Raw genomic sequence first — 13348 nt, 5'->3', positions numbered from 1 at the left:
AGAAGCAAAGAGTGGAAGAGAAAGAGTGGAAGAGAAAGAGTGGAAGAGAACTGTTGAAGTGGATAATCATCAGAATTGGTAGTAGGGACCTTAGCTGGACGCTGGTAGCATCGATGTCACTGAAGGCCATTTTGACATGAACCTTTTGTATTTTTTCGCACTGACTTTAGGATGTGCACATGCCTTTACAGGTTTAGGTATGGATAAAGTGTTCGGAAAGTCGGATGACATGGGTATGTCCTGCAACACTCTGGCGTTGGAGGTCAAAATCCCCAAGAATGTACTTGATTCAGATGGTAGTTCTAGATTGGACAACGTGCCATTCGTCGCAGTATTGTACAAGTATTCTAAAGACAGGAATGGCTGTAAGACAAGAGACACTGACCGTCTAACAGAAACCCTAGTTACCGCAATCAAAGATAACAGGCACGGCCAGAAGAACTTGATTGCTAGTTGTCTTACCTTATTTAGGTCCAGGAGTACGGTGACATACCTCAAATATGCCGAACAAGGGGCGGGCGTGGAGATCGGGGCCATTAACTGTCAAGCAGTACCTAGCTGGCGTGCGCCTAATTTCTAAGTACTTGACCTATGCCATGATACAACACGGTAGCACCAGCGGTGGAGAATTGGATGAAGAGACGTTGTACTTATGTACTTTTTAGAATGGGTTCAATCACCAAGTGATGTAGCCTTGATACGGTTCGAACCTGTATGTTTATAATTGATGTAAAATCTCGGGCCGTAGACGACTTCGTAGGACCTCCAGGATCAACATCATTGATGGCGCGGAAGCTCAATTTACGTTTAGTTATTATTCTTTGCCAAACGTGATAATCTTGGATTGCATAAATTATCTTCGAGGTATTTAAATGTATGGATTTACTGCATAGAATACATGATTGCTACAAGCGGTTAATGATCGTAAAGCTGAGATTCTATAAAAAGATATCAAGACTTTTTCGAGACACCAGGCTAAGTTGTTTTCAGATGTAAACAATCGCAAAATAAACTTGAGCCGAGGTAAGAGCCAATACCGTGAAGATCAATCATCGATCGACACTCATGATTCTTTACTACTAGGTGGAAATAATTCTATTTGTATGAAAAATCTTGTGACATCCGATCAAAGGCATAGTTTATTACAATTGGAGAAATGATGTAATCGTTGTTGTGGAAAAAGAGCTCTGTACGTTTAACACTCTCAGAATCCACTGCAGTCGCTTGTCAAACAATCATAATAATCGTTGCACTCACCGTCAATACCACCGTATGTGTTGAAGTACGTTTCGCCGTGCATTGGGGTCTGGTCCACGGAATCATCAAACGCATTCTTAGATATATCGCCAGGATTGGAGCTCAAGACTGGTGAAATACAATATTTATAACCATCATTGGCGCTCATGAAGTTAAGCATCTCTTCTTCAAGTTGATATTGGTTATCGTTATGTATATTGTCCGCCCATTGACGTGCCAAATCGGAATTCACGTTGTCATAATTGTAAGACACCCAAGTTGCATCAAATGACCAACCTCTTTTTCCCAATTTTCCATTATGTGGATGGTCTGGGGTAGCATTAGCAATGATTTGACCAAATTCCTCATGAGAAATTTCCGACGTGTGAATGGCTACATGTTCACCATACTTTGAAGTAAAATGAATCACGGGTCTGCTGATTTCCAATCCACGTCTGAAAAGACTTCCGTTGCGTATGAAGTTAAAATCATAGTTCCCGATCAGGATTAAATCGTTGACATGCCCTTCAAAAGCACTTTCTACAGAGTTCAGGTCAGTGTTGTTACTTTGTAGTGTGCCTATTGGCGTTGTTGCAAACTCCAAGTGTTGGACTGGATATTCCTCAGTATCGGTAGTAGGGACCTTAGAAGGGGCGTTAGTAGAAATAATGTCGTTGGATGCCATTTTGACTTGAAGCTGTTGGATTAATTAATTGGTAATTGATTTGTTGGATTCACTAGATAAGTAAGTATTTACTGTTGTTCTCCTTGGTTTCTTCTGACTTGACTTATAATTGGATAGTAAGTAAGTTGTCAATTCGAAAGTGGGAATTGGATGAAGAAACCTTCTACTTATATACTTTTTGGAACCAATTCAATTATCAAATGCTTTAGCCTTGATCCTAGTATATCTAGGCTTTAGCCTTAGCTTTTATAGTTGGTATAATATCTGGCGCCCTAGACAACGTCGTAGGACGTCCAGGATCAATACACCCCCTACTAGGAGAAAGCTATTGTATCCAGTCCTCTGTGAGAAGTTTGAATAGCTTCACGGATAGGGGTTTGGTTAAAATGTCAGCATTGTTTTCTTTTGTGGGGATGTATTCGAGTGTAAGTCCGAGATCATCGCACTCATCTCTTATCCTCATTGCCCTACTACCAATGTGTTTCTTGAGGCATGCTGAGTCATCCGTGCCGTTTATTATTGCCATTGATGGTTGACTGTCTGTTTTAACTTTCACTGTTACTTTTGTGTCTTGTAACTTGTTCACTAGGTGTTCTAAACCACGTAGTATTGGCAGGCTTTGACTGATTGCGTATATCTCGGCTTCTGTGGACGAGATACAAGTCAACTTGATTTTTCTTGATTTTGCTGCTATGGGCTTGTTGTTTCTCAGGAAAAGAGTTCCTGATTGTGATTTGAAATCTTGGTTCCCTGCAAATGCTGCATCTGATACAGCCGTAACATTGTTTTCCTTGGGACCAGAATAATGCCAAACTAGTTTCTTATCTCTTGTATCCCACAAGTATTGGCATAATTGTGCAGCCCTGTCTAGGACCTTGGCGCTGGGGTACAGTTGATGTTGTGCTAAGATGTTCACGTAGTACAAGATGTCAAACCGGAACTTATGTCCTACGTAGGACGCTAGTCCCACTATTTTTTGCAGGTGTTTAACTTTGCTTTTGTATTCTCTTTCGTTTAATGTCAGTTCCTTTCCTGAGAAAATGTAGTCTCCAGGCACCCCCGGAACCTTCCTGATTTTAGTGTTTGGGAGTAGGGGTATTCCCAGTTGTGGCAGCTTGTCCTCTAGAGACTTCTGCATTCCGAACTTCATGTATTCTTTTTTCTTATACTCTAATTCTATGCCCAAAATGTCATACTCGTTTACTCCATCTTCTGGCCTGTGTGAACCATCATTTACAATCTTTGTATCAAATCTCTTAGATAGCTTTGATATGAATTTCTTGATATATTTGACGTCGTTTCCTACAACCAGCATGTCATCGACAAAAAGACATATGATAAGTTTCAGCGGTTCTTTGTCTCTAAAAACGCACTTCCACATTCTATCTTCAAACAGGTCACATTTCTTAATTAGGAACGATCTGATTAGTTCGTACCAATTTGCTCCACTCTGTTTTAGCCCATAGAGTGATTTATTTAGTCTTAGTACCTTGTTCTTGGCATTCATGTGTGGTGGTGCTCTAATGTACAATTCTTCCTTAAGGTCAGCGTAGAGGTAAGCTGATGAGATGTCAAGTTGGAATGCGGTCAGGTTGTAGTCTAGTGTCAGTGCTAAGACTGTCATGAGAGCTAGGTTGTCCACTGTATTTGCCTTTAATTCCGTGTCATACGTATCTGCGGCTTGTTGGTCTCCTCTAGCGACTAGTCTGCACTTTTTGGAATTATCTCTTTTAGTGGTGAAAATGAACATTGAGTTTAGGATCTTCTTCTTAGGGAGAGTTGAGGCATCTATTAATTCTTCGTTCCAAGTGTTCATTTTGGTTAGCTGTGCTATTTCCTTCTGGTATGCCTTTTGGAAAGCATCCTTCTCTTCTTCGTTTCTGTTCCGAGATATTGCCTGCGAGTAGTTTAGGGACATATTGAGTGGAATTACATTCACTGGTTTTAGGACCGCGTTAACATAGTTCACACGTTGTATTTTTCTTCCTTTCTGAGGTGACTCGTCAGATGATCCGTCTGAATCTGAGTCTGACTCGTAGTCACCCCCGGAATCGCAACTATCTTGGTTAGATTCACGATAGCGGGCACGTGATCTCGGTCTTTTCTGTGTTAACATGAATGGATCTTCTTCGATCGATCTGAACACCTCTTCTAAAGTTGGTCCATTGTTATTTTCTGTATTATCTCCACCCCCGTACAAAGAATCCAAATCTGCTTCAGCAGTTCTTGCGTCTTTGTGCTTGTTTCCATTGAAAATAGGTATGGACTTGAGTCTGTTGTCGACTGACTCATCGCCGGACTCATCGCATGACTCTTCGCCTGACTCTTCGCCTGACTCTTCGCCTGACTCTTCGCCTGACTCTTCGCCTGACCCTTCGCCTGACTGGTCCGAGTTATCATTTGGAGGGTTAGAGTTTTCGTTAGTTTCTAATGGTAGAACATTATCTTGTTCAATGTTCGTTGTTTCTGGTACCGCGGTATCGGGTTCCGGAACAGATTCATGGTTTAGTGCCAGTAGATCTGTATCTTCTGGGATGTAATTATTTATGTTAGATTCTCCAAATAAGTCGTCGAGGTCTGTCCCAGATAAAGGTGGGGGAGAGTCCTCGACAGGAGATGGTGGTTCCATTGGTGGAACGCGTCTAATCGGGGCTGGTGTTGGTACTATCTGTTCCTCACCCCCGGAATATGGAGGGGACATGGGGTCTCCATCATCATTGAATGATTGGTCCGATGAGTCTGAATCGTTTTCTGATTCGTCTGTGGGGAACAGTTCGTCCTCGCTACTGGACGACTCAGGTGGTACGGAATCACCCCCGTAATGCAGACCAAAGCTATCATTATTGTATTGGTCTGTCTCGATGTTTGGGGCGGTTGTGTTCGGGAAATAGTCCGCTGTGTGGTGAATGGGTTGCTCCATATCCGTATAATTTGGTTCAAAGTTCGACTCTATATCGTCTTGAGATTCTGCGTCGTTATTTTCCATACGGTCGATCATGTACTGCACCTCATCTTCTGAGATAGTTGCACCTGGTGGGTAGTTCAGGACCCGATAGTTTCGAGTGTCGATAGGTATTTTCTTCTTCTTTCCTACGACTATGATGTACCCGTATGATCTAGTGGATGGATGGAGAGCATAGCCTAGGACTCCTCGAGCTTGTAGTTTCGATTTTGGGTTGGGTAGGTGGACAATCACGGGTTGTCCGAAGGGAAGAATGTCTCTGAATGACAGTCCCGACATCCCCGCCCTGTTTCTCGGGGACGTTCCTATACTTCTATTCAGGAGTGAATTTCTCATTACTGTAGAGTATACGACGGCATGATACCACAATCTAGGGCGTAGGTTAGCTTGTCGCAAGAATGTTCTACAGTCATTCAAGAGTGTATAGTGCTGTCTTTCTATGTTGGACTGGATATTCCTCAGTATCGGTAGTAGGGACCTTAGAAGGGGCGTTAGTAGAAATAATGTCGTTGGATGCCATTTTGACTTGAAGCTGTTGGATTAATTAATTGGTAATTGATTTGTTGGATTCACTAGATAAGTAAGTATTTACTGTTGTTCTCCTTGGTTTCTTCTGACTTGACTTATAATTGGATAGTAAGTAAGTTGTCAATTCGAAAGTGGGAATTGGATGAAGAAACCTTCTACTTATATACTTTTTGGAACCAATTCAATTATCAAATGCTTTAGCCTTGATCCTAGTATATCTAGGCTTTAGCCTTAGCTTTTATAGTTGGTATAATATCTGGCGCCCTAGACAACGTCGTAGGACGTCCAGGATCAATACACCCCCTACTAGGAGAAAGCTATTGTATCCAGTCCTCTGTGAGAAGTTTGAATAGCTTCACGGATAGGGGTTTGGTTAAAATGTCAGCATTGTTTTCTTTTGTGGGGATGTATTCGAGTGTAAGTCCGAGATCATCGCACTCATCTCTTATCCTCATTGCCCTACTACCAATGTGTTTCTTGAGGCATGCTGAGTCATCCGTGCCGTTTATTATTGCCATTGATGGTTGACTGTCTGTTTTAACTTTCACTGTTACTTTTGTGTCTTGTAACTTGTTCACTAGGTGTTCTAAACCACGTAGTATTGGCAGGCTTTGACTGATTGCGTATATCTCGGCTTCTGTGGACGAGATACAAGTCAACTTGATTTTTCTTGATTTTGCTGCTATGGGCTTGTTGTTTCTCAGGAAAAGAGTTCCTGATTGTGATTTGAAATCTTGGTTCCCTGCAAATGCTGCATCTGATACAGCCGTAACATTGTTTTCCTTGGGACCAGAATAATGCCAAACTAGTTTCTTATCTCTTGTATCCCACAAGTATTGGCATAATTGTGCAGCCCTGTCTAGGACCTTGGCGCTGGGGTACAGTTGATGTTGTGCTAAGATGTTCACGTAGTACAAGATGTCAAACCGGAACTTATGTCCTACGTAGGACGCTAGTCCCACTATTTTTTGCAGGTGTTTAACTTTGCTTTTGTATTCTCTTTCGTTTAATGTCAGTTCCTTTCCTGAGAAAATGTAGTCTCCAGGCACCCCCGGAACCTTCCTGATTTTAGTGTTTGGGAGTAGGGGTATTCCCAGTTGTGGCAGCTTGTCCTCTAGAGACTTCTGCATTCCGAACTTCATGTATTCTTTTTTCTTATACTCTAATTCTATGCCCAAAATGTCATACTCGTTTACTCCATCTTCTGGCCTGTGTGAACCATCATTTACAATCTTTGTATCAAATCTCTTAGATAGCTTTGATATGAATTTCTTGATATATTTGACGTCGTTTCCTACAACCAGCATGTCATCGACAAAAAGACATATGATAAGTTTCAGCGGTTCTTTGTCTCTAAAAACGCACTTCCACATTCTATCTTCAAACAGGTCACATTTCTTAATTAGGAACGATCTGATTAGTTCGTACCAATTTGCTCCACTCTGTTTTAGCCCATAGAGTGATTTATTTAGTCTTAGTACCTTGTTCTTGGCATTCATGTGTGGTGGTGCTCTAATGTACAATTCTTCCTTAAGGTCAGCGTAGAGGTAAGCTGATGAGATGTCAAGTTGGAATGCGGTCAGGTTGTAGTCTAGTGTCAGTGCTAAGACTGTCATGAGAGCTAGGTTGTCCACTGTATTTGCCTTTAATTCCGTGTCATACGTATCTGCGGCTTGTTGGTCTCCTCTAGCGACTAGTCTGCACTTTTTGGAATTATCTCTTTTAGTGGTGAAAATGAACATTGAGTTTAGGATCTTCTTCTTAGGGAGAGTTGAGGCATCTATTAATTCTTCGTTCCAAGTGTTCATTTTGGTTAGCTGTGCTATTTCCTTCTGGTATGCCTTTTGGAAAGCATCCTTCTCTTCTTCGTTTCTGTTCCGAGATATTGCCTGCGAGTAGTTTAGGGACATATTGAGTGGAATTACATTCACTGGTTTTAGGACCGCGTTAACATAGTTCACACGTTGTATTTTTCTTCCTTTCTGAGGTGACTCGTCAGATGATCCGTCTGAATCTGAGTCTGACTCGTAGTCACCCCCGGAATCGCAACTATCTTGGTTAGATTCACGATAGCGGGCACGTGATCTCGGTCTTTTCTGTGTTAACATGAATGGATCTTCTTCGATCGATCTGAACACCTCTTCTAAAGTTGGTCCATTGTTATTTTCTGTATTATCTCCACCCCCGTACAAAGAATCCAAATCTGCTTCAGCAGTTCTTGCGTCTTTGTGCTTGTTTCCATTGAAAATAGGTATGGACTTGAGTCTGTTGTCGACTGACTCATCGCCGGACTCATCGCATGACTCTTCGCCTGACTCTTCGCCTGACTCTTCGCCTGACTCTTCGCCTGACTCTTCGCCTGACCCTTCGCCTGACTGGTCCGAGTTATCATTTGGAGGGTTAGAGTTTTCGTTAGTTTCTAATGGTAGAACATTATCTTGTTCAATGTTCGTTGTTTCTGGTACCGCGGTATCGGGTTCCGGAACAGATTCATGGTTTAGTGCCAGTAGATCTGTATCTTCTGGGATGTAATTATTTATGTTAGATTCTCCAAATAAGTCGTCGAGGTCTGTCCCAGATAAAGGTGGGGGAGAGTCCTCGACAGGAGATGGTGGTTCCATTGGTGGAACGCGTCTAATCGGGGCTGGTGTTGGTACTATCTGTTCCTCACCCCCGGAATATGGAGGGGACATGGGGTCTCCATCATCATTGAATGATTGGTCCGATGAGTCTGAATCGTTTTCTGATTCGTCTGTGGGGAACAGTTCGTCCTCGCTACTGGACGACTCAGGTGGTACGGAATCACCCCCGTAATGCAGACCAAAGCTATCATTATTGTATTGGTCTGTCTCGATGTTTGGGGCGGTTGTGTTCGGGAAATAGTCCGCTGTGTGGTGAATGGGTTGCTCCATATCCGTATAATTTGGTTCAAAGTTCGACTCTATATCGTCTTGAGATTCTGCGTCGTTATTTTCCATACGGTCGATCATGTACTGCACCTCATCTTCTGAGATTGTTGCACCTGGTGGGTAGTTCAGGACCCGATAGTTTCGAGTGTCGATAGGTATTTTCTTCTTCTTTCCTACGACTATGATGTACCCGTATGATCTAGTGGATGGATGGAGAGCATAGCCTAGGACTCCCCGAGCTTGTAGTTTCGATTTTGGGTTGGGTAAGTGGACAATCACGGGTTGTCCGAAGGGAAGAATGTCTCTGAATGACAGTCCCGACATCCCCGCCCTGTTTCTCGGGGACGTTCCTATACTTCTATTTAGGAGTGAATTTCTCATTACTGTAGAGTATACGACGGCATGATACCACAATCTAGGGCGTAGGTTAGCTTGTCGCAAGAACGTTCTACAGTCATTCAAGAGTGTATAGTGCTGTCTTTCTATGGCTCCATTGGCTTTTGAATCAGCAACGGTCGTTTCTCTCGAAACAATTCCTCTTTCCCTTAGGAATTTCTGTACCTTAGTGTTCAGGTATTCCGATCCTTTGTCCATCTGGATGGTTTTCACTCTCGTGTTGAACTGTGTATAAATCAGCATGACGACTTCCTTGAATGTCGGGGCTACTTCTTCTGCTGTTTTATGTAGTAACGGGAAGGTCCATATGTATTTTGTGACCTCGTCTATGAATGCAATGAAGTACCTTGGAGTAGTACGGGTTCTCTGTACTCTTACTGGTCCAAAAACGTCGGTATGTAAGTATTCGAAAGGAAGATATTCCTTCGTATAATCTTTTCTAGCGTTCACGTAATGGTTGTTACGTTTGGCTTTTCCTTCCATACAGTATTGGCATTGGAATGAGCTTACTCCTGTCCAGTCTACATCGTCTTCTTTCACACCTTGAATTAAGCCTTTTCTGAATGATTCTCGGATGTAATTGATATTCATATGTCCAAACATGTTGTGGATGCTTGTCAGAGAGAACTTGTCTGGCGCAGATCTTACCGATCTGGGTGTGATTGCATAGACTGATTGAGTCTGGTTTGGTAGTTCTATAGCATTTTTGCGAGATAACCACCTTAGGCCCGCGAACTTGTGCGTCGGAGCGATGGTTTTCCCGTTCTTGGATAGCAGGCAGTTTCTTCTTAGATCTAGATATGCCTGTGATTTTGTTAGATCTTCTACACTGATGATATTGGTGTGTGTTGATGGTGCATATATGGCGGGTAGGGAAATTCGTTTGCCCTTAAACTTGAGTTCTAAGTTACCCTCACCTTTCACGGCGACTTCGTTTTGTTGAACGTCGACAAGAATTTGATTAGATTCAGATGTAAAATTGTGAATTAACCTTTTGTCATATATCACAGAGACTGTTGCTCCTCCATCAAGCATAAAGTCTCTCTGGGGATCGACGGGGGAATTATTCTTCCTGGACCTCTGTGTCAGGCCTAAGGTCCCCCTCTACGGTTTTTGATCCAATGTGATGTACGGTTTTTCTATTTGGACGTCTGTCGACCTGCTTCCTTTCGGAATTGGTGTAAAACCGTTGATTATCGTATTGATTTGAGCTTTTCATTCTTGGCTCAGTTGTTAGGAGGATGTTTATGAAGTTATTGAAACTCTGATCGTTTGATTTGGTGAAGTTGATGTCAACTTTCTCGTATCGTTCTGGTAGAGCCTTTAGTGCTCTGGAAATGACGATCTTTTCTGCCATTGGGAATTTTGCGTTTACCGTTCTCTGGTGGATTTTCCTTAATCTCTTGGCGAAGTTGGGAATAGACTCTCTGTAGTCTAGTGTTAGTCCAGCTAGGGCTAACACGATTGCCTCAGGGTCTTCTTCCGCCTTTATTCTTCTAATTCCTTCCTTGAAGCAGTCAATTAGTGCTTCACCTTCGTCGTAACTCGACTTTAACCACTTTGGGTATTTTTCTTCAGGCACACATGCTATATGGATTTCTTTTATGTACCTCTTCTCTGCAGGTTCTGGGGTTTCTGGGGTTTTGTTATCCTCTGTTGGAATGAGGTGGCCCAAGTTTTGCTCGAGCATTGCCTGGCACATTTCTCTTACCCAGCTGTCGTAATAGTGAGGTGAGTTTACCTTTGACAGAGTGAATGTTTTTCTGGGATTGTGCAATTGGCCGAAAGTACATTCGGTCGTTGTTTGGCTTTGCAACCCTGGTTTTGGTTCCAATTGGTACGGGAAGTAGTAAGCAGGGTTGTATTGGGAGCTGTCCCCAGATGGACCCGTTGTTTGATAATGTCCTCCAGTTTTATCTGGGTTCGTGTTAGCTCCTGGGATGGGCATATTCATGTTGGCCCACGGAGGAGTGTAAGGACCAGGCCCATAATTAGCGTATGGAGATGAATAAAACTGTGGCGGTGGCTGTGTATGGTAGTACCAGCTTTGTTGGGCGTAATTTGGAACGGGAGAACCGTCCACAGGCTCTTTGTGTAGGGTGTCCTGTGGAGTTCCGGTTTTTGTTGAATCCTTTGAAAAATTTTCATGATGACCTTCGTGGGATCCGGACGCTTCGTCGTCGGCATTGGCCTTATGCTCGACATCGATGCTACCTGATTCCTCTGGACTTGCCTGATTGTCTGAGGGGACAATAGGTGTCTTAGCGGCGCTACCATGTTGGACTGGATATTCCTCAGTATCGGTAGTAGGGACCTTAGAAGGGACGTTAGTAGAAATAATGTCGTTGGATGCCATTTTGACTTGAAGCTGTTGGATTAATTAATTGGTAATTGAATTGTTGGATTCACTAGATAAGTAAGTATTTACTGTTGTTCTCCTTGGTTTCTTCTGACTTGACTTATAATTGGATAGTAAGTAAGTTGTCAATTCGAAAGTGGGAATTGGATGAAGAAACCTTCTACTTATATACTTTTTGGAATCAATTCAATTATCAAATGCTTTAGCCTTGATCCTAGTATATCTAGGCTTTAGCCTTAGCTTTTATAGTTGGTATAATATCTGGCGCCCTAGACAACGTCGTAGGACGTCCAGGATCAACAACTTTTTGGAACCAATTCAATTATCAAATGCTTTAGCCTTGATCCTAGTATATCTAGGCTTTAGCCTTAGCTTTTATAGTTGGTATAATATCTGGCGCCCTAGACAACGTCGTAGGACGTCCAGGATCAATAAGAAGGGAACCCCCTTAGGATGGGGGTGGGGTATTCGCAGACTACTTGAGAGAATGAAAAATAAAAAATCAGAAGCAAAAAAGTGAGACAGTAACTAGTTATGGGGAGAAGGGCCTAGGTTCGTTCCGTGTAAAGTGATGATGAAGAAAATGAAAATGATAGGAGAGAGGAGGCACGTGATAAACATTGGTGTCCGGGTAAGAGGGAAGGTGACAGTGAGGTTGTGAGATGAAGTTTGGGGTGGGTGGTGGTGGGTAGAGGTTAGCAGGAAAAGAGGTTTGGGGTGGTTGTGTATTGTGCGGGTAACGGAGGACTAATTAGATGGGGGAAGGAATAGAGGGAAGAGAAAGACAAAAGAGAAGTGGGTATGTTCGCACCGTGTGAAGTGACGAGGAATGAAAAAATTGAAAAACGAAAATCAAGTTGGAGGAGGGGGAGGAAAGAGTGGAAGGGAAAGACAGTAAGTAAGGTTGGGTTAGGGAGAGACAAACATCCGGGTAACAGAAGAAACATAGGTTGACGAAGTGGATGTGAGATGAAGTTTGATGGCAAGAGGAGCAAGATTGGTCAAGGTAGTCAAAGTGTATGAAAAGTGAAGTGCGGGTAACATGGGAAACTGTGGGCACGATGGGTCAGGTGGACAGATGAGGGACACATAAGGGACACATAAGGGACAAAGGAAGACCAAGGAGGATACGCAGAAACAGTTGCACAAAGAGGAAGCTGGGAAAAGAAACGTGTATCAAACATGCTTACCGTAATAGGAAATGGGATACAAGAAATACAGGAAGCTGGAATGGCAGGTGGAAAAAAACAAAGGAGAATGCACGAAGAATGTAACGTCGCACGAACAAAAAGAAACAAACATGAAAAACGAGGTTGCCGAAATAGGAAATAGTGAGAAAAGTGAGATATAATATAGGGCGGGTAACACAACAAAGAGGGAGGGTAACGACGACAAATGTGGAGGATGGACCAAATGTAGCGGGGAGGGTAACACGAACTTAGAGAAGAAAAGTTCTAAATTGGGGCGGGTAACAGAAGGAGAACAGAGGGTAACACTATAAAAATGGGTAGGGTAAGACCAAAGAAGGGGTAGGGTAATTCAAAAGAGGGGGTAGGGTAATGGCGAAAAGAGAAAATAAGGAGTACATTGGTGTACGTATTTGATTAGTTATGTGGTGTACGGATTTGATTAGTTATGTGGTGTACGGATTTGATTAGTTATGTGGTGTACGGATTTGATTAGTTATGTGGTGTACGGATTTGATTAGTTATGTGGTGTACGGATTTGATTAGTTATGTGGTGTACGGATTTGATTAGTTATGTGGTGTACGGATTTGATTAGTTATGTGGTGTACGGATTTGATTAGTTATGTGGTGTACGGATTTGATTAGTTATGTGGTGTACGGATTTGATTAGTTATGTGGTGTACGGATTTGATTAGTTATGTGGTGTACGGATTTGATTAGTTATGTGGTGTACGGATTTGATTAGTTATGTGGTGTACGGATTTGATTAGTTATGTGGTGTACGGATTTGATTAGTTATGTGGTGTACGGATTTGATTAGTTATGTGGTGTACGGATTTGATTAGTTATGTGGTGTACGGATTTGATTAGTTATGTGGTGTACGGATTTGATTAGTTATGTGGTGTACGGATTTGATTAGTTATGTGGTGTACGGATTTGATTAGTTATGTGGTGTACGGATTTGATTAGTTTATGTGGTGTAGGATTTGATTAGTTATGTGGTGTACGGATTTGATTAGTTATGTGGTGTACGGATTTGATTAGTTATGTGGTGTACGGATTTGATTAGTTATGTGGTGTACGG

General features: G+C 42.4%; 3 protein-coding genes across 3 annotated transcripts; all 3 read right to left on the bottom strand.

The window, feature by feature from the left end:
• Window positions 1–2246: 2246 nt before the first annotated feature.
• On the bottom strand, window positions 2247–5219 carry TY2B-GR1 (transposon Ty2-DR2 Gag-Pol polyprotein; the record flags this gene model as incomplete). The annotated part of the gene is made up of 1 exon (XM_022821730.1): window positions 2247–5219. One exon carries the CDS (start codon window positions 5217–5219, stop codon window positions 2247–2249), a length of 2973 nt encoding a protein of 990 aa, XP_022678061.1.
• A 509-nt stretch (window positions 5220–5728) lies between these two features.
• TY2B-C (transposon Ty2-LR1 Gag-Pol polyprotein) lies at window positions 5729–9751 on the bottom strand (the record flags this gene model as incomplete). Its single annotated transcript, XM_022821728.1, has 1 exon — window positions 5729–9751. One exon carries the CDS (start codon window positions 9749–9751, stop codon window positions 5729–5731), a length of 4023 nt encoding a protein of 1340 aa, XP_022678060.1.
• Window positions 9752–9779: 28 nt separating this feature from the next.
• KLMA_80001 (uncharacterized protein) lies at window positions 9780–11072 on the bottom strand (the record flags this gene model as incomplete). Its single annotated transcript, XM_022821727.1, has 1 exon — window positions 9780–11072. One exon carries the CDS (start codon window positions 11070–11072, stop codon window positions 9780–9782), a length of 1293 nt encoding a protein of 430 aa, XP_022678059.1.
• Between the last annotated feature and the right edge of the window lie 2276 nt (window positions 11073–13348).

This window comes from Kluyveromyces marxianus, chromosome 8 (assembly GCF_001417885.1).
Source record: "Kluyveromyces marxianus DMKU3-1042 DNA, complete genome, chromosome 8".
Classification (NCBI taxonomy): domain Eukaryota; kingdom Fungi; phylum Ascomycota; class Saccharomycetes; order Saccharomycetales; family Saccharomycetaceae; genus Kluyveromyces; species Kluyveromyces marxianus.
This window is presented reverse-complemented; position numbering and strand designations above follow the sequence as displayed.